We start from the raw sequence: 18,279 nt of genomic DNA, 5'->3' as shown, positions 1-18,279 counted from the left end.
ATTTTGTGGAATGAGCATGATTTTTAAATCACAGCTTTCATGTGTCTTGGCATGCTTTCCACCAGTCTTTCACACTGCTTCTGGCACAAAAATTTAGGCAGTTTTTTTTTTTGATGGCTTGTGACTATCCATCATCCTTCCTCTTGATTACATTCCAGAAGTTTTCAATGGGGTTCAGGTCTGGTGATTGGGCTGCCCATGACAGGGTTTTGATGTGGTGGTCTCTTAATTTTTGCCAGAGCTGTATTTCCAACTACTCAATAAAGGCACTGGTACTTTCTGAAGCAAAAATATTCTTTATTCAATTTGAAAGAAAACCAGGTAGTTCACCAATATGAAGATATAAACCACAGGAGAATAATAACTGGCAAAGAAATAGAAAACAACAAATAAAAGCAAAAACATGTTATTTTATTTAATTAAAAAATGATAAGATTACACAACACCACAAGATTTTAGGGTGTTATTCTCAGATATCTATAACCTGGTTTCCTGACATTTCACCAAGTAACTCAAGAAGCATACAAAATATTTCATCAAATAAGGTCATGCATCAAATCTGCATTTTGTTCTGAATATGAAATATTGGGGGGATGCTTACAGCCTAGGAGATATATTAAAAAGTTTTACTTTCCAAAATAATTTAAAAAAAAAAAAAAAAAAAAAGAAAAGAAAGAAAAAAAAAAAACACATTAGGGACAGAGTGCAACTTCTTAAAAAAACAAAATGAAAGATTTCATGGCTCTGTAGGGGAAGGTGGTCTAGACTGTTTGGGAGGTGAGGTTGCTGATGGAGCTTCTTCCTGAATCTCCCCCATGGGAAAATTTTCAACAGGAGGGGCAGCAGTTTCAACAGCAGGGGGAGAACGTTCAACAGGAGAACAAGCAGTTTCAATAGCAGGGGGAGAACGTTCAATAGGAGAACAAGCAGTTTCAACAGCAGGGGGAGAACGTTCAACAGGAGAACAAGCAGTTTCAACAGCAGAGGGAGAACGTTCAATAGGAGAACAAGCAGTTTCAACAGCAGGGGGAGAACGTTCAACAGGAGAACAAGCAGTTTCAAAAGCAGGGGGAGAATTTTCAACAGGAAGGGTATCAGTTTCAACAGCAGGGGGAGAATTTTCAACAGGAAGGGTATCAGTTTCAACAGCAGGTTGAGATGGTGGAGCCAGATTTCTAGGGTTACCATCATGGCAAACAATTTCACCTTCCTCAATTTCCTGATCAGACTCTGTAGTAAATGCTACAGTGTCCTCTTTTTTGCTTTTGTTCAAAGAGTCTGCACTTCTGCTCCGGTCTCCACGGCTACGTTTAGGATTTTCCTCCTGGCTTTGACTACGGCTCTTTCTACCATTTCTTCTACTTTCTTTGCTGCGACTCCTGTCTCTGCTATAATCTCTTTTTCTTTTCCTTTCTTCTCTGCTACGACTTCTGCTTCTTTTTTTGCTGCCACTTCTCACTCTTTCATTACTCCGACTCTTGCTTCTGCTCCGACTTCTGTCCCTTTTCTTTCTATCTCTGGACCTACTTCTAGCTCTCCTTCCCTTACTTCGGCTTCTGTGCCTATCCTTTCTCCGCTTACTATCCCTCCTTTCCCTGCTACGGCTCCTCTCTCTCTCCTTGCTCAGACTTCTCCCCTTTTCTGCAGGCTCCTTTACTGGACTTCTTTCCCGACTCCCATCCTTCTCTTTCCCCTTACTAGGGCTTCTTTCATTACTTTTGCTGTGCTTGCTACGGCTCCTGCTTGCTCTCTCCCTGCTTCGGCTCTTCTTTTCTTCTGCACTTCGGCTTCTGCCATCTCTATTTTTCCGTGACTTGCTAAGACTCCTGCTTCTTCCTTTACTATAGCTGCGGCTTCTCCTTCCTCTCCTATTCTTGCTTACACTTCTGCTACGACTTTTGCTTCTGTCTTTACTGCGACTTCTGCTGTCTCTCCTTCCTCTGCTAACACTTCTGCTATCTCTCCTGTCTCTGCTGCGACTCCGGCTCCTTCGATCCAGTTGTCTGCTTCGAGATCTGTATGTTTTGGAAGATTAAAAAAAAATAAAAAAAATCCATGATAAACCTTTTCTCGTTTTATAAATCAAGAAGATGTAAATTGTATCTCCTGTACCTTGATCTAGAACGGCTGCTCCTCCATGATCGTGACCTGAAATTTTAAATTCCAATTAGTATTACAGATATCATGACGAACAGCTATCTTATATTGAATGAGGTGCCTCACCACTACCTTTATTTCAATTTTATACCTAGATTAAATTCTATGCAGAAAATACATTTTTCATTTTGGGCTTGACAATTTTTGCAGATGCGAGAAATCTGAAGAACTTATGGGCCCAATAAACCAGTGCCAACATATGCCTGCTTAAAATGGAACCTGTCACTTTGAGAAACACAGGGTGCAGATATATTGATAATGTGCAGATAAATCGCATTTTCGCCCTGTGTAGGTGGCTCATTGGAGCAGCGGTTAAAAAGAGATAAAATGAAGCTTTGTCCTCCCTGCAGCTGCTGCTTCCAGTCATCAACGTGGTGGAAGGAGCAGTTAGTCACCGCTCACTACACAGGGTACTAGAATTGCTCTCCAGCACTCTTAACAGCCCGCTATACAGTGTGGGTGCATAACAGGCTGATAATGTGCTGGGAAGTGATTACACTGTACTGAGTAGTGACTAAATTCCCTGCAGGCCCAATGACTAGAAGAGAGTGGCTGAATGTGTGTTGTGGGGGTTTAAGCTTAATTTTCTACCTTTTAATTGCTGCTCCTGTAAGGCTAGGTTCACATTGCGTTAGGGCAATCCGTTTAGCGCTAGCGGATTGCGCTAACGCAATGGTTATTTAGGGGCCGCATTAGGGGTCGCAGTAACGTCCCCGCTCTCACAGATCCCCGATCTGCGAGAGCGGGGAACGGACCTCGGGCACCTTAGCAACTGTACGGCAGAGGTGTCAAACTGCATTCCTCGAGGGCCGCCAACAGGTCATGTTTTCAGGATTTCCTTAGCATTCCACAAGGTGCTGGAATCATTCTGTGCAGGTGATTAAATTATCACCTGTGCAATACAAGGAAATCCTGAAAACATGACCTGTTGGCGGCCCTCGAGGAATGCAGTTTGACACCCCTGCTGTACGGTATATACTCTTTGGCACCATCGCTCTCACTCTAAGTCCCCCTTGTTCACATCTGGCAGCTGTCAATTTGCCTCCAACACTTTTCCTTTCACTTTTTCCCCATTATGTAGATGGGGGCAAAATTGTTTGGTGAATTGGAACGCGCGGGGTTAAAATTTTGCCTCACAACATAGCCTATGACGCTCTCGGGGTCCAGACGTGTGACTGTGCAAAATTTTGTGGCTGTAGCGGCGACGGTGCAGATGCCAATCCCGGACACACACACACACATTCAGCTTTATATATTAGAAGGGGACAGAATTGTAGACATTATGACAGGATTGTGCCCAGGATCGAGGACATAACAGGATGGTGGCTAGAATGGGGAATGCACAGATTATGGGGGCCAATATTTTTGCATAGGGAAAATGAGAAAATAAGGCAAAATTATTGAATGCCAATTGCAGAAATTACTTTTAACAAGGTGGACAATTTCTTTAACCTCACAAAAACACTGATTGGGTAGGAAAATCACCAGAAAAGGGTCAAGAGTATATTAACCAAAATATTATTAAAATGTCACAAAATTGCAACAATTATCGTCTGACTAAGACGGGCGAAACACGCGTAGAGGCAGCAGGCCTGGGCTTAAGTTTTGTGGCATACCCAAGTTACAGAGCTGGAACTTGTTTTATAATCATGGACACCTCCCCAAATGCGAGCACTAATATGCACTTTTGCCCTTTATTCTAGGGAGTAATCACTGTCCATGTTCCCTCTCCACTTGGAGTTTTGACCCCTTTTGGGACTAATAGGAATATGGCAATGGTAACTCCCTCATATTCAGTGTGTCCTTACATTTTTTACAACACAATCATTGTATCTTGCACTAAAATAATCTTTTATTTGTAAACTATGCTATATTTTGGTCAACAAAATTCCTATGTAACCTGCTTTGGTAGTGCTGCTCCGTATTGTTGCAATTTTGTGTAATTTTAATAATAATAAATTGATCATATTTTGGGTAATATACTCTTGACCCTTTTCTGGTGGTTTTTCCTACCCAATCAGGGTTTTTGTGTGGTATTGAGTTTCCTTCATTGTTCTAATTCTTGATAACCTTTCTTTGGGAAAAGTTGTGCTTAATTTCTTTAACCTGTTATACATACAACAACCCACAAGAGATCAATTGAAGAAGCTTTGCGATGCAACTTATTGACTACAGTTTTTTCAAGTAAAACATGTGGCCAATAACTGCATACCAAACTGTGGCACTTTGTATTTATGTCATACTAAGGCCTTGATTTATTAACACTGGTGTTCTAATGAGTCTTAACGAGGGGACCATGACACTTAAGAAGGTGCATCTTACCACTGTCATGCACTTCTGCCAGAAATGTTACTAGTCAGCTATGGGGTACATGGTGTAGAAACACAAAAAGGCAGAATATTTTTGCACACCTCTGGCTCGTGCAGAAATTTGACAACATTTCAAGGTGTTTTACATCAGAAATCTGGCACAAGAACTTTGTTCAACCCAGTGCATGTCATGTGTGCCCCCAGTCTCATTTATCTTAGGACCCATTAGTACTTGAACTAAATGGTTTACCTTGAGCGGCTGCGAGAAGACGACCGTTTGGCCCAAGATTCGGCCCTATCCTCCACAAGACGGATCTTTCGACCATTCACCTCTTTGCCATCCAACCTTTCTAATGCTTTCTTCATGTCAGAGTATGAGCGGAATTCTATGACTCCTTCATTAGGTCGCCTGTGATGAGCATCAGCAAAGGTGACTTCACCCGCCTGCCGCATGAAGTCCTTAAAAACAAAACAAAAACTATAAGGTTTTATTCACAACACATTTGTCAGCTGCATTCAATGCAAAACTCAAGGTAATAAAGATGGTGCAGACATAACTGTATGGCTTGTAAAGTTGAAAATATCTGTTGTAACTGGTCAGAACAGATTTTTGTTTATGCTGTTGTGCTTGGAAGCAAAAGGGACATCATTTTTCATTAGTGAATGAATGGGTAATTTGCATCTGAAAACCTAGGAGATATTTACCATAAACCTGACTCATACAGGTCTATGGAACTAATAAAAGGGGTTGCTCCAACTTCACAAGCTACTACCTATTTAGAATGGATGATAATTTGATCGCCATTGGGGGTCCCACCACTGGGATGCCCACTTGTCCCTAAAACAGTAACCAATTTGAACGAAATGATTGCCACACAAGAACAGCAACTCTGCAAGCATAGCAGAAACTGTAAGAATTTTCAAGTTGTACAATACTGGATAACCTTCATTAACAGCTACACCGAATCTTAAAATTAAAGAAAAGCGGTGTACATGCCTCCTGGACCAGCACCGTTCATTCGAATGTTGAGTTGTGTTTCCTGGCAGTCGCGTGATAGTGTTGCGAGATTCACAGGAGACAGCACGGTGATCAGAGAAACGGCACCAGTCCGGAAGGTAAATAAACATTTTCACTAATCTTACGAGGCACAGTAGAGCTATTAAAAGGGGTTATCTGGGACCAACACTGCCTACGTCATATTGATTGACAGCTGGCTCAATCTAATGTAGTAGGGAGACGGCTGTCAATCAGCAGAAGAGTTTGAGTCTCTTTGTAGACGTTAGATCACAGTAACCAATGGAATAGTAGTTGTTCATGACGATGCTGAGTCGAAAGAGATGGTCAGCATAGGAAGGTGAGCAACTACCTACTGACAGGTTACCTTCAAAAAAGCACTTGTCACATGAAAAAAGCGATTAGTCTGCAGATACAGGGTTAATCTGCAGGTTAACAGAATGCTGTACCTGCCTGGTGTCTGCACTTAGAGCCCTGTTGCCAGGAGGGAATTAACTTTATTCCTCCCGGCAGAGTTTGCGTTTCAGTCACCGCTATGTTCGAAGAGAGTGGCGGCTGGAATCGCACCCATGGCACTTACTGACATCCAACCCTTATGCAGAGCCAGTCAGTGACAGGGTTGCGGTTACACACGCTGCTCTATACAGAGAGCGGTGACTGAAACCATGACGGTGCCACCTTCCGGACTCTACATTCAGGCGCCAGGCAGTTTCAGAACACTATTAAAGGGGATGTCCACTAACAGGACAATGGTTTCTTAAATTAAATGTTCAGCCCCGATAAAGTAATAAAGCCTATACTTACCTTCCCCCTCTGGCTCTGTTCCAACAGTGCTGGCACACGCGTTGCTGGGCTGTGATGTGGTGGAATGACACGTGATGCCTAGCACTACTGTCTCTGACTTCGGACAAACTGAATATGAAAAAGAAGTCTGGGATGAGCTGCCGCCCTGGCTTCCTCTTCATGTTCAGTTGGTAACACTATTTAATGTAGCATGTAAAGTAGGTGGCAAGGATCAGTGTCCGGTCATAAGAGCACCACATGAAGACCCCTCCACAGCCCAGGAGCACGAGAATCTCATTAACTGAAAACTGCAAATACAGATTGAACAACAACCACAAGACGGATTTCATCACCCAGGTATCATTGTAATCAGTATAGCGGTGCCAACCTGACACTGTCGGTAGGTTAATGAGCACAATCTTGCTGACAGGTTTGCTTTAAAGCATTGCTCCTCATTTAATAAGCGTGCAGTTTAAAGTTTAATATTCGGTCAGAAATACCTACCTTTAAGTCTTGCCAGCTGCACCTTGTAGACAGGTTCTCCACTCTCAGACGATACATTGTGCGAACTGGCGGTCCAAACTTGTCACTACCGCTTTTACGGTAGCCATAGCCACCTGGGACACGGGGACAGAGAAGAGAGATCAGAAATGCAGCCATGATTGAGTCTAGCAGAAATGCACACTCTTGTCCCACCTATACACTGAGAAACCAGCAGCTATGCAATAACAGATAGCTGGCCACACTAACTTACAATTTTCTCTCCCTCAGTTTTGATGCATCTCATCCTTTAAAGACAGTATCACCATAGCACCCTGCCCAAATACTCACTTTGCCTAGCTCCTGTTTATTTATACAAGCTACCCTCCCCTATGCAAGTTTTCATGAAAACGCACATGCAGCCCAAAATTCACTTACCTTAAAAGTAAAGGGCTCCCCTTTTCCGCCCTCGCTCATCAGCCTCGGCCCCCCGCCGACTGGTAAACCCAACGCGCTCACCCACGTACGCGCCCCCCCGTGGCACCTCCTCGGATCTCACGAGAAGAAGAGAGAGGCGGGGGAAGGAAGCGGCTGCATAGTCAATATTACTTGGAGACAGACCCAAAGTCAGCCCCATGCTAGCCTCTGCAGTATCTCCCAATGGCAGTCTTTACAATGGTCACTGATTCATTCTCCACACAGCCGAGACCATGTTAAAATGCATTCGGCAATAGTTAGGTGGGTTGTGATAAACCAATGCACAAATTGTTTTGGTGAAGCAAAAAAATTTGAGATCACTATCCTAAATGTATTTTGTGTGTTAGGTCTTAAAGTTAGAAGAAAATGCAAATACTCACCTAGGCCTGTGCGCTCCATAAACGTATAGAAATCTACCAGGTTAAAGCCAACCTGCAAGGCTGGGAATGGACTAAACAAGCTAGGCATTACTAATCTATGGTCCCACTGCAGCTATAGCAGGAGGGAGAGGAGGTTTTGGGTTTAGAAGGATGCTTACGTTAGAGAGGAGGTCAGCAACTTTTTAGAAAAACTTCCCAATAAACATGCATGTTCAGAAAGGACAAGCGTGCATGTTTTCTTCCATAGAAAAAGACAAATTGAACAATGGGGAACCAACATATATCCAGATACCAGGGATGCCAACGTCTACCATGCCGGGATCTGTGTTTCCTGTGATGGCAGACACTGGAGAATCATTAGGTGGCCCCATACATATTATGTAAGTCCCACGGACTATCTGGCCCATCAAAGGTCAAGTACACAGCGGATTTTCCAGACAGAAAACATGCTGCCTATTAGAATATCAGTACTATGGATGAAATTTTCATCACAGATGTCACTCTTCACAATGCAGATGATAAAGTATGGGTTAAACTCACAGCTACATCTGCACCATTCATTGCACATTTTTGTGCTGTGTAAAATTCACAGCATATCAGTCTGGCATGGACGTATGGTAAAATAGTAATATGGGGAAGAATTTTAAAGGGAACCGGTCATGTGAAAAACACGCTATTAACCTGCAGATGTGCGGTTAATCTTCAGGTTAATAGCATTTTGAACCTGTCTGCACTTGGAGCCCTACTGCCGGGAGGAAACTAAAGGGGTATTTCCATCTCCAAGATCCTTTTATATAGTAGGACTAATAATATAAAATACTGTATATACTCAAGTACAAGCGGAGATTTTCAGCCCCAAAAAATGGGCTGAAAGTGCCCCTCTCGCATTATACTCGAGTCATGGTTGGAGGGGTTTGGGGGGCGGTGGGTGAGGGGGAGCGACGTCGGTCACATACTCACCTGCTCCTGGCGCGGTCCCTGCGTGTCCCATGGTCTCCGGCAGCTTTTTCCCCTGTTCAGCGGTCACGTGGTACCGCTCATTAAAGTAATGCATATGGACTCCACTCCCATAGGGGTGGAGCCACATATTCATTCCTGTAATGAGCGGTACCAGTGACCGCTGAACAGAGGAAAAAGCTGCCACGCCCGGAGACCATATGTCTGGGAGAAGCTGCCAGAGACCGCGCCGGGAGAAGGTGAGTATTTCATATTCACCTTTCCTTGTTCCAATGCCGCCCCTTCTTCCGCATCCTCTGCAGTGACTGTTCAGGTCAGAAGGTGCGATGACGTATTAGTGTGCACGCCGCCCTCTGCCTGAACAGTCAGTGCGGAGAGCGCTGAGGAGCAGCGGGCAGTGACGAGAGGGGAGTATGTTTTTTTTTTATTGCAGCAGCACTATATGTGGAATATTGTTATATGGAGCATCTTATTGGGCCATAAAGTACTGCATGGAGCATTATATGGGGCACATTGTTATATGGAGCATCTTATGGGGCCATAATGAACTGCATGGAGCATTATATGTGGCACATTGTTACATGGAGCATCTTATGGGGGCCATAATAAACTGCATGGAGCATTATATGTGGCACATTGTTACATGGAGCATCTTATGGGGGCCATAATGAACTGCATGGAGCATTATATGTGGCACATTTTGTTACATGGAGCATCTTATGGGGCCATAATGAACTGCATGGAGCATTATATGTGGCACATTATTATTATTTATTGTTATAGCGCCATTTTTTCCATGGCGCTTTACATGTGAGGAGGGGTATACATAAAAACAAGTACAATAATCTTAAACAATACAAGTCATAACTGGTACAGGAGGAGAGGACCCTGCCCGCGAAAGCTCACAATCTACAAGGGATGGGTGAGAATACAGTAGGTGAGGATAGAGCTGGTCATGCAGCGGTTTGGTTGATCGTTGGTTACTGCAGGTTGTAGGCTTGTCGGAAGAGGTGGGTCTTCAGGCTCTTTTTGAAGGTTTCGATGGTAGACGAGAGTCTGATGTGTTGTGGTAGAGGGTTCCAGAGTAGGGGTGATACGCAAGAGAAATCTTGTATACGATTGTGGGAAGAGGAGATAAGAGGGGAGTAGAGAAGGAGATCTTGTGAGGATCGTGGTGATCTTGTGAGGTTGCGTGCAGGTAAGTATTGGGAGACGAGGTCAAAGATGTATGGAGGAGACAGGTTGTGGATGGCTTTGTACGTCATGGTTAGGGTTTTGTAGTGGAGTCTCTGGGCAATGGGGAGCCATCCAGTGAAGGGATTGACAGAGGGGAATAGAGGGGGGACAGGTAGATTAGTCAGGTAGCAGAGTTTAGAATAGATTGGAGGGGTGCTAGAGTGTTAGAGGGGAGGCCACAGAGCAGGAGGTTGCAGTAGTCAAGGCGAGTGATGATGAGGGCATGGACTAGGGTTTTTGCAGATTCTTGGTTGAGGAATGTACGGATTCGTGAAATATTTTTGAGTTGAAGTCGGCAGGAAGTGGAAAGGGCTTGGATATGTGGTTTGAGGGAGAAATCAGCGTCAAGGATTACCCCGAGGCAGCGAGCTTGTGGGACTGGGGAGAGTGGGCAGCCATGTACTGTAATGGGTAGGTTCGTTGGGGGGGGGGGGGTCGCGTGAGATGGGGGGAAAGATGATGAATTCTGGTTTGTCCATGTTAAGTTTCAGAAATCTAGCGGAGAAGAAGGATGAAATAGTGGACAGACATTGAGGGATTCTGGTTAGTAGGGAGGTGATATCTTGTCCTGAGATGTAGATCTGTGTGTCATCAGCATAGAGGTGATACTTAAAGCCATGAGATTCTATGAGCTGTCCCAGGCCAAAGGTGTAAATGGAGAAGAGCAGGGGCCCAAGGACTGAACCTTGTGAGACTCCGACAGATAGGGGGCGAGGTGAGGAGGTGGTGTGTGAGTGGGAGACGCTGAATGTCCGGTCTGTTAGGTACGATGAGATCCAGGATAGGGCCAAGTCTGTGATGCCAAGGGATGAGAGGGTCTGTAATAATAGGGAATGGTCCACTGTGTCAAAGGCAGCCGACAGGTCGAGGAGGAGGAGGACAGAGTAGTGTTGCTTGCTCTTGGCGGTTAAGAGGTCATTGGGGACCTTAGTTAGGGCAGTTTCAGTGGAATGGTGTGACCGGAAGCCAGATTGTAAGCGGTCAAAGAGGGAGCAAGAAGAGAGATGGGAGGACAGTTCAAGGTAGACGTGTTGTTCCAGTAGTTTTGAGGCATAAGGGAGAAGTGATATAGGGCGATAGCTAGATACAGAGGATGGGTCAAGAGAGGGCTTTTAGAGGATAGGTGTGATGGAGGCATGTTTAAAGCTTGAGGGGAAAACACCAGTTGTTAGTGATAGGTTGAAGAGATGGGTTAGGGTTGGGATGAAGACTGTGGTGAGGTTTGGGATGAAGTGGGATGGGAGCGGGTCAAGTGCACAGGTGGTGAGATGCGATTTTGAGAGTGGAGTGCAGAGTTGATCTTATGTAATGGTGGAGAAGTTGGTTTTGAAGGTGGAGGGCTGGGAAGTCAGGAGGAAGGGCTCTGGGGGTTGTTGACAAAAACCGTCTCTGATGTTATCAATCTTCTGCTTGAAAAATGAGGCAAAGTCTTCAGCTGAGATAAGTGGGGAGGGGAGGAGGTGCTGGGGGACGGAGGAGAGAATTGAAGGTGTTGAATAACTGTTTAGGGTTGTGAGACAGAGAGGATATGAGAGAAGAGAAGTAGGTTTGTTTAGCTGTGGCGAGTGTGGTCTTGAAAGTAGTGAAGTGCTCGTTGGAGTGGGATCTTTTCCATCTGCGCTCAGCAGCCCTGGAAGCTCGCCTCAGTTCTTTGGTCAGGCTGGTGTGCCAGGGTTGTCTGTTAATTTTGTGAGCTTTGGTATGTGCAAGTGGGGCAGCAGATTCCAAAGCTACAGCTATTGTGGTGTTATATAGAGCGGCAGCGTCATCCGCATTGTGTAAGGAACTTATGTCTGTGAGAGGGAGGAGGGATTCAGAGAATGAATGTAGGTCAAGATGTTTAAGATTTCTGCGAGGGTGTGAAAGTTTGTGGGGTGGGAATTGTAGACATGGAGTGGAGAGGGAAGAGAATGTGAGAAGGTTGTGGTCAGAGAGAGGAAGAGGTGAGTTAGAGAGGTTAGATAGGGAGCAGAGGCGGGTGAAGATGAGGTCCAGTGTGTGACCATCTTTGTGAGTGGCTGCAGAAGACCATTGAGTGAGGCCGAAGGAGGAAGTGAGAGATAGAAGTTTGGTGGCAGCTGAGAGGGAAGTGTCAATGGGGATGTTGAAGTCGCCCATGATGATAGTGGGGATGTCCGCGGAAAGGAAATGAAGTAGCCAGGTGGTGAAGTGGTCAAAGAAGGTGGTGGCTGGCCCTGGGGGGCGGTAAATGACAGCCAGTTGGAGGGGGAATAGATGCGCATAGAGTGCACCTCAAAGAAAGGGAGGGTAAGAGGGTGGCAGTGGGATTGGGGTGAAGGAGCAGTTATCTGACAGGAGAAAACCAACTCCTCCGCCATGTTTGCTGCTGGGGCGGGGTGTGTGAGAAAGGTGGAAGCCACCGTAAGAGTGCAGCAGGGGAGGCTGTGTCAGAAGGGGTGAGCCAGGTTTCGGTGATGGCGAGGAATGAAAGTTTGGTAGTAACAAAAAGATCATGGATGTAGGAAAGCTTGTTGCAGACAGAGCGAGCGTTCCACAGAGCTTCTGTTAGTGGGACTGGGGAAGCGGGGGATGGGCGAATGGGTATAAGGTTAGAGAGGTTACAGAAGTTTGTGATAGAGCGTGGATGGGAGGTAGAAATGACAGTGGGAATGTGGTGAGGAGGACCAGGATTTGGAAAGATATCACCAGCAGTGAGAAGGAGCAGAGAAAGTGTTAGCAGGTGGGAGCAGGAGAGGGCATGAGAGGGCTGTCTGTGTTTGGAGGCAGAGGATTGTATGTTAAGGAACAGTTCTGAGGAGGAGGTGAGATGGATGGGGAGGATTGAAGCAGATTGTTATATGGAGCATCTTATGGGGCCATAAAGAACTGCATGGAGCATTATATGGGGCACATTGTTACATGGCGCATCTTATGGGGATCTAATGAACTGTATAGAGCATTATATGTGGCACATTGTTATATGGAGCATCTTATGAGGCCATAAAAAACTGCATGGAGCATTATATGGGGTACATTGTTATATGAAGCATCTTATGGGGCCATAATGAACTGTATGGAGCATTATATGGGGCACATTTTTATATGGAGCATCTTATGGGGCCATAATCAACATTTGTGCAGCATTATATGGGGCAAATGTCTCTATGGAGCATCTTATGGGGCCATTATTAACCTTTGTGCAGCATTATATGGGGCATATTTTAATATGGAGCCCATCAAATTTTATGGAGCATTATATGGGGCGTATCATTTTGTATGGAGCATTATATGGGGCCCATCATGAACTGTATGGAGCATTATATGGGGCTCCTAATTCAATATGGATATTCAAAAACACAACCTACTGATGTCTCAATTAATTTTACTTTTATTGGTATTTTTTTTTTTTTTTTACATTTACCGGCAGCTGCTGCATTTTCCACCCTAGGCTTATACTCGAGTCATTACGTTTTCCCAGTTTTTTGTTGCAAAATTAGGGGTCTCTGCTTATACTCGAATATATACGGTACCTCCAATTAGAAAAGTAATATAGTTCTCTGATTTGCTATGTCGCTTACACCATGTACAGGGCATTGCAGTAGTTTTGGCATCCATGGAGATATCTAATGTTACACATGCTACATATTGGGATAGAATCTTGGAAATGGGAATACCCCTTTAACTTTATTCTTCCCGGTAAAGCTTGGGTTTCAGTCCTTGGGGACACCGGCACGGGTTCAGTCTCTGCTGTGTATAGAGAGCAGTAGCTGTAACTACTCCCCCCGGCACAGCACTGACTGACCGGATGAATAAAAGTCATTTCCTACCAGCAGCATGGGCTATTAATCTACAGACTAATCCTATATCTGCAAGTTAAGAGCATTTCCAGTGACATACTACCTTTCATTTTTTATAAGGCAGTTCACTTTTTTCAGGTACTTGCACATGTTGGGGAAGAATACAAAACAAAAAACCTGTTGACAAATTGGAAATACTGCACCAACTTTGATGCATGTGAATTCAGATTTAGTTACTAGAGAGAAAAAGAGGAAGCTACAGCACTTAGGCTAGGTTCACATTGCGTTAGGGCAATCCGTTTAGCGCTAGCGGATTGCGCTAACGCAATGTTTATTTAGGCGCCGCGTTCAGGGGTCGCGTTAACGTCCCCGCTCTCGCAGATCCCCGATCTGCAAGAGCGGGGAACGGACCTCGGGCGCGCCGCGGACGATGCAAGCAGCGTCCGAGGCGCGTCACAGAAGAACGGCACATCACTAGCGCGAGCCGAAAAAGGCACGCGCTAGTGATGCGCTGCAGGCGAAATTTACATTGCTGTCAATGGGTGCGCTAACGGACCCGTTGCACGGCGTTAATTGCGACATTTTCGCCGTGCAACGCTGTCCGTTAGCGATCACCCACTAACGCAATGTGAACCTACCCTTAGGCAAGCAGCAGTACTTTGTCACAAAACTTGCTTATTCAGCCACATTATGAGAAGGATTTTTCCCTTTTCTAAATGCATTCCCCTATAATGGAGCATCCTCTGCTGAGCCCCAGGGAGGAGAGAAGCAGTTATGTTGTTCTATACGTAATGTCAAAATTTACTGTGGGTACAAATTTAAGAAGGGTAGCAGGAGATTCACATCTACTGCAACAATTTTTTTTAATAATTTTCCAACTTAAAGTATTTGTCATGGCACAACTCCTTCTAACCCAAAGTATTCATTACATGCCTTAAATAGTGCCCATGGGTACTGTTGCACAAAAGGTGCGTGCTGTATGCACATATGTGGATAACTTCTTTACATAGAAATGTACGAAGAGGGTCAGACTAATTGGCATTCAGTGAATAGCCTCTAAACTAAAGAGTTGATGCAGTAGTACCTACAATCACTATAAGGAAAGCATCTAACATTACAGGTCAAAGAAAACCTGAAAATTCCTATTAAAATTAATATTTCATAAGCGCTCCCAAAACGAAGGCAGCATTACAGGTATACTTACTGCGCAGGTCTCTCCTTGGCGCGCGAGCATGTTCCACAATGACGCGCTCACCACATAGGTCTCTCCCATTCATTTCATACACTGCGTCATCAGCATCTCGAAGGTCTTCAAATTCCACAAATCCGTATCTAAAAGAAAGAAAGAACACTGCACAGTTTACATTCAGCACAAAGTGGAAAACTTGCGCAAACCTCAAATGAAGTAGAGCAAATCTACACAAGCCCCATCTTTAACAGGTAAAAGAGCAACGTATCGACAAGATTACCAGGGGTTAGTGGGTGGAACCGGAGGTCTAGTCACAAATCAGTTTTTGCAGTGACAATATGAAAATTAAGTATCTAGCGACGCACCAGATCTCCATGGCTAGATTCCACTGTGGTCTATGGGTTCTGTCTTAAAGAGGTTGTCGGGTCTTCTGCTAAAAGCCTGTATATGTGACTGCAGACGTCTGAATCCTTACAGCGCAAGCCCACATAATGTCAGGATTCTCCGGGGTGGAAGGTGAGAACAGACGGTCTTGAGTGCTGTCTCAGCCAGTCACTTGAACTGAGCGAAGCCTAGCACGTCTAGACAGTATGTGACCATGCGTATGCATATCACATTTTCAGACACGTGACAACAGGCTCTCACCTGCAACACTGAAGAGTCAGGCCAATTCAGAAGTCAGCCCTCACACAGAGCGACTACAGACTTTGTAGAAGAGCAAACAACTACTTTACAGGGGTACTCTAGCTGTGTTTGGAAGACAGACAATAGACATCATCCTCTTAAAAGGGTGTGTATCATCAGAAAATTACTTGTTTAACTACTTCATGTCATCCAACATACACATACGGTGCTGTGGGAACCACAGTACATGTACAGCGCGACAATTGTGCAGGCTCACTGCAAGAGCCAGCACAATCAAATGCGGGTGTCGGCACTACATAACAGGTGACATGTGCAGCAAAGCCCACAATTAGTGCACAATTAGACATGAAAATAAACAACTTTGTACCATATCTCATTAGAGCAGTCATCTTTCTTCTCTGGGTCTGATCATTTTTAATATCCTCAGTTTACAGGTAATATCTGAATTCAGTGAAGACAGACCGTTACTGAGATAGGAGACGGCAGGTACTAGTGACTATGTTCTACGTAACTTGGGGGAGGAGCGAGGGGCTGCTCTGCCTCCTTCTCCCCCTCCCATCTACATAGTAACTGCCATCTCTTATCTCACTAATGAAACAATCTGCCTTCACTGACGCCGTGACATAATGCTACCTCAACTTGCAGGAAAAGTAGGACGGTTTCTGATTACATTTTTATGAGGTTTTCCAGTTTTAACTTTCTTTTCCATTTACAGACTTGACCTATGTAAAAAGTATAAAAAAAAACAAAAAAAAAAAACAAAAACCTAACTTACTTCCTGATCTCCAACGTCTGTCAGGCTGCACTGGCGACACCACAAGTACAGAACACGACCACTGCCCTGGACTCGGCACGTGCCATCTTATCACTGTTGAAGCTCAGCGATTGGCTGCAGTGGTCACAAGTGCTGCAGTCACCACTGCAGCCTGTTAATAGAAATTGGGGTGGAGCAAAGGAGAGCAGGTGCCGCACAGCAGGGGTAAGGGGACAGCACATGATCAGCAGTGGGCTAATGCTGACTACACCTCTTTGTGGCCACTTGTTATGCAGGCACAGGCCGTTCTCGGCAGCACACGGCCGGATTACACAGTATGATGGAGCCAGCTATGTCACTGGGGCGGCACTCACTTCACTTAGGCCACACTGACCATTGTGTAATTAGGAAGCGATATCACATTAATAACTGCACGGACTCTTGGGATGATGCACTATGGGAGCAGATGCTGCTGACCCTTTCACTGGTGACAAATATGGAGTCATTAAGACAAATCCTCCAATAAAGGGACTGGCAGTTTCCCAACTGGACATAAAAGCCGCTCAGTCTGTCAGTGTGCACACGGGGTCACGGCCTCCGCTTATCTCACAGCCATGGCCGCGCCTGTCCCCGCGGGCTGAGGCCGGAGGTCACACCCGTCCGCCCGCTGCTCTCCTCAGGGCCGGGGGTCTCCGCGCTGTACCGTGCTCCGTGTCTGCCCCGCACACAGGAGCCGGCGCCATGCACACCGCCCGCCAATCACTCACCCGTTCTTCAGATCCACCTCCACGATCTTCCCGAAGCCCTTGAAGAAACGCTCCACGTCCCGCTCCCGGGCGCGATGGCTGAGGCGTCCAATGTAGATTCGGGGCATCGACGAGGACCGTGACATGCTGCCTGCGCAACACCCAAGGCCAGATACACGCTCACTGCTCCCCCACCGAGGCAACGGCAAAGCGCGGGATCCAAACCGGAAGTCAAAAGGAGGCCAGGCGGAGCGTGGAACGCAAATGCTACGCGATGACGCACGTCCGGGGGGCGGGGCAGCCTGGAGAGAGTGAGGCTTGTGCGCAAGACGTTATCTCCCAGCATGCTTTGTGGCACGGAATGGCCGCGGTCGTGTAGCGTGTTATGTTCCATGTTATTGCTCCACCACATGGGAATGTACGTGAGGTAGCCATGTTGTGCTGTGCATTGTGTAGCTATGGAGCTCTCATACATGTACCTATAGTTATCAATATGCCTTTGGCTTGGAGTCCTGTTATGAGAGCTAGATGGGATCGTACCTTTGACGGCAGAGATGTGAACAGAGCATTAAAGGCAATGTGTCATCAGAGGAGGACCTCGCAATGTTTTATCACGTATCACAATTTGTGTTAAAAATAGAAATCTTACGCTTTTCACACTGACGACTAGGGCTAGTTTATAGTCTGACTTCCTGTTTCAGGAAACAACACATGTACTGAGCCAGAATAGTCTTTTGTGATGAAACGTCTAATGAGCCTGTGTACAGGTCATTGTGACAGGAGGGGGAGGAGGTGAGCTGTGCTATGTGTGTGTGTGAACTTTCTCCTAGGATCGCTGTCACTAGGTGGCTCCACACTTGTACAGCATTGTGGAATAATGCGTACTGCTGTATATATTGCATCGACTACTATTTAGTAATGCATGGGTTTCTGTCTCCAGCAATTCACTGTTGAAAAACAAAAACATGAAGATCCTGTTCACTGTATGCAGCTGGAGCATGTTTTACTTTCACTTTGCAAGATGCTAAGATCCTAAGCTATAAGAAATACGAGTTGTAAGCTGTGTTACCTTTGTTCCTTAATAAATATATATTCACTGTTGAACGGCCGGACAGTACAAAGATTAATCTGCTGCCAATAGGATGGTGCTGGGGGTTGCAGGCACAATTATGTTTATTATTATTATGGCTGTGAGATGTGGTGCTTCCTAGTCAGGTTGTCTAAGGATAGCTGCTAAGACCTGATACGTTCAGTATTTTACCTCAGTATTTGTAAGGCGAAACCAGAAGTGGAGCAATTAGTGGAAAAGTAGAATAGAAACCCGTCACCACTTCTGTATTTATCACCCACTCCTGGTTTTGGCTTACAAATACTGAGGTAAAACACTGACAAA

General features: G+C 45.3%; 1 protein-coding gene across 2 annotated transcripts; it reads right to left on the bottom strand.

Moving 5' to 3' along the window:
• Nucleotides 1-390: 390 nt before the first annotated feature.
• On the bottom strand, nucleotides 391-17,250 carry LOC143769969 (uncharacterized). Of its 2 annotated transcripts, XM_077259083.1 has the most exons (6): nucleotides 16,908-17,250; nucleotides 14,757-14,884; nucleotides 6,769-6,881; nucleotides 4,717-4,925; nucleotides 2,113-2,148; nucleotides 391-2,015 (listed from the first exon to the last, which is right to left on the bottom strand). In XM_077259083.1, exons 1-6 carry the CDS (start codon nucleotides 17,030-17,032, stop codon nucleotides 737-739), a joined length of 1,890 nt encoding a protein of 629 aa, XP_077115198.1. In that variant the 5' UTR covers nucleotides 17,033-17,250; the 3' UTR covers nucleotides 391-736. The 2 variants fall into 2 exon arrangements, with proteins under 2 accessions (XP_077115198.1, XP_077115199.1); XM_077259084.1 differs by lacking the exons at nucleotides 14,757-14,884; nucleotides 16,908-17,250 and adding an exon at nucleotides 7,183-7,277.
• Between the last annotated feature and the right edge of the window lie 1,029 nt (nucleotides 17,251-18,279).

This window comes from Ranitomeya variabilis, chromosome 4 (assembly GCF_051348905.1).
Source record: "Ranitomeya variabilis isolate aRanVar5 chromosome 4, aRanVar5.hap1, whole genome shotgun sequence".
NCBI classification, from domain to species: Eukaryota; Metazoa; Chordata; class Amphibia; order Anura; family Dendrobatidae; genus Ranitomeya; species Ranitomeya variabilis.
This window is presented reverse-complemented; position numbering and strand designations above follow the sequence as displayed.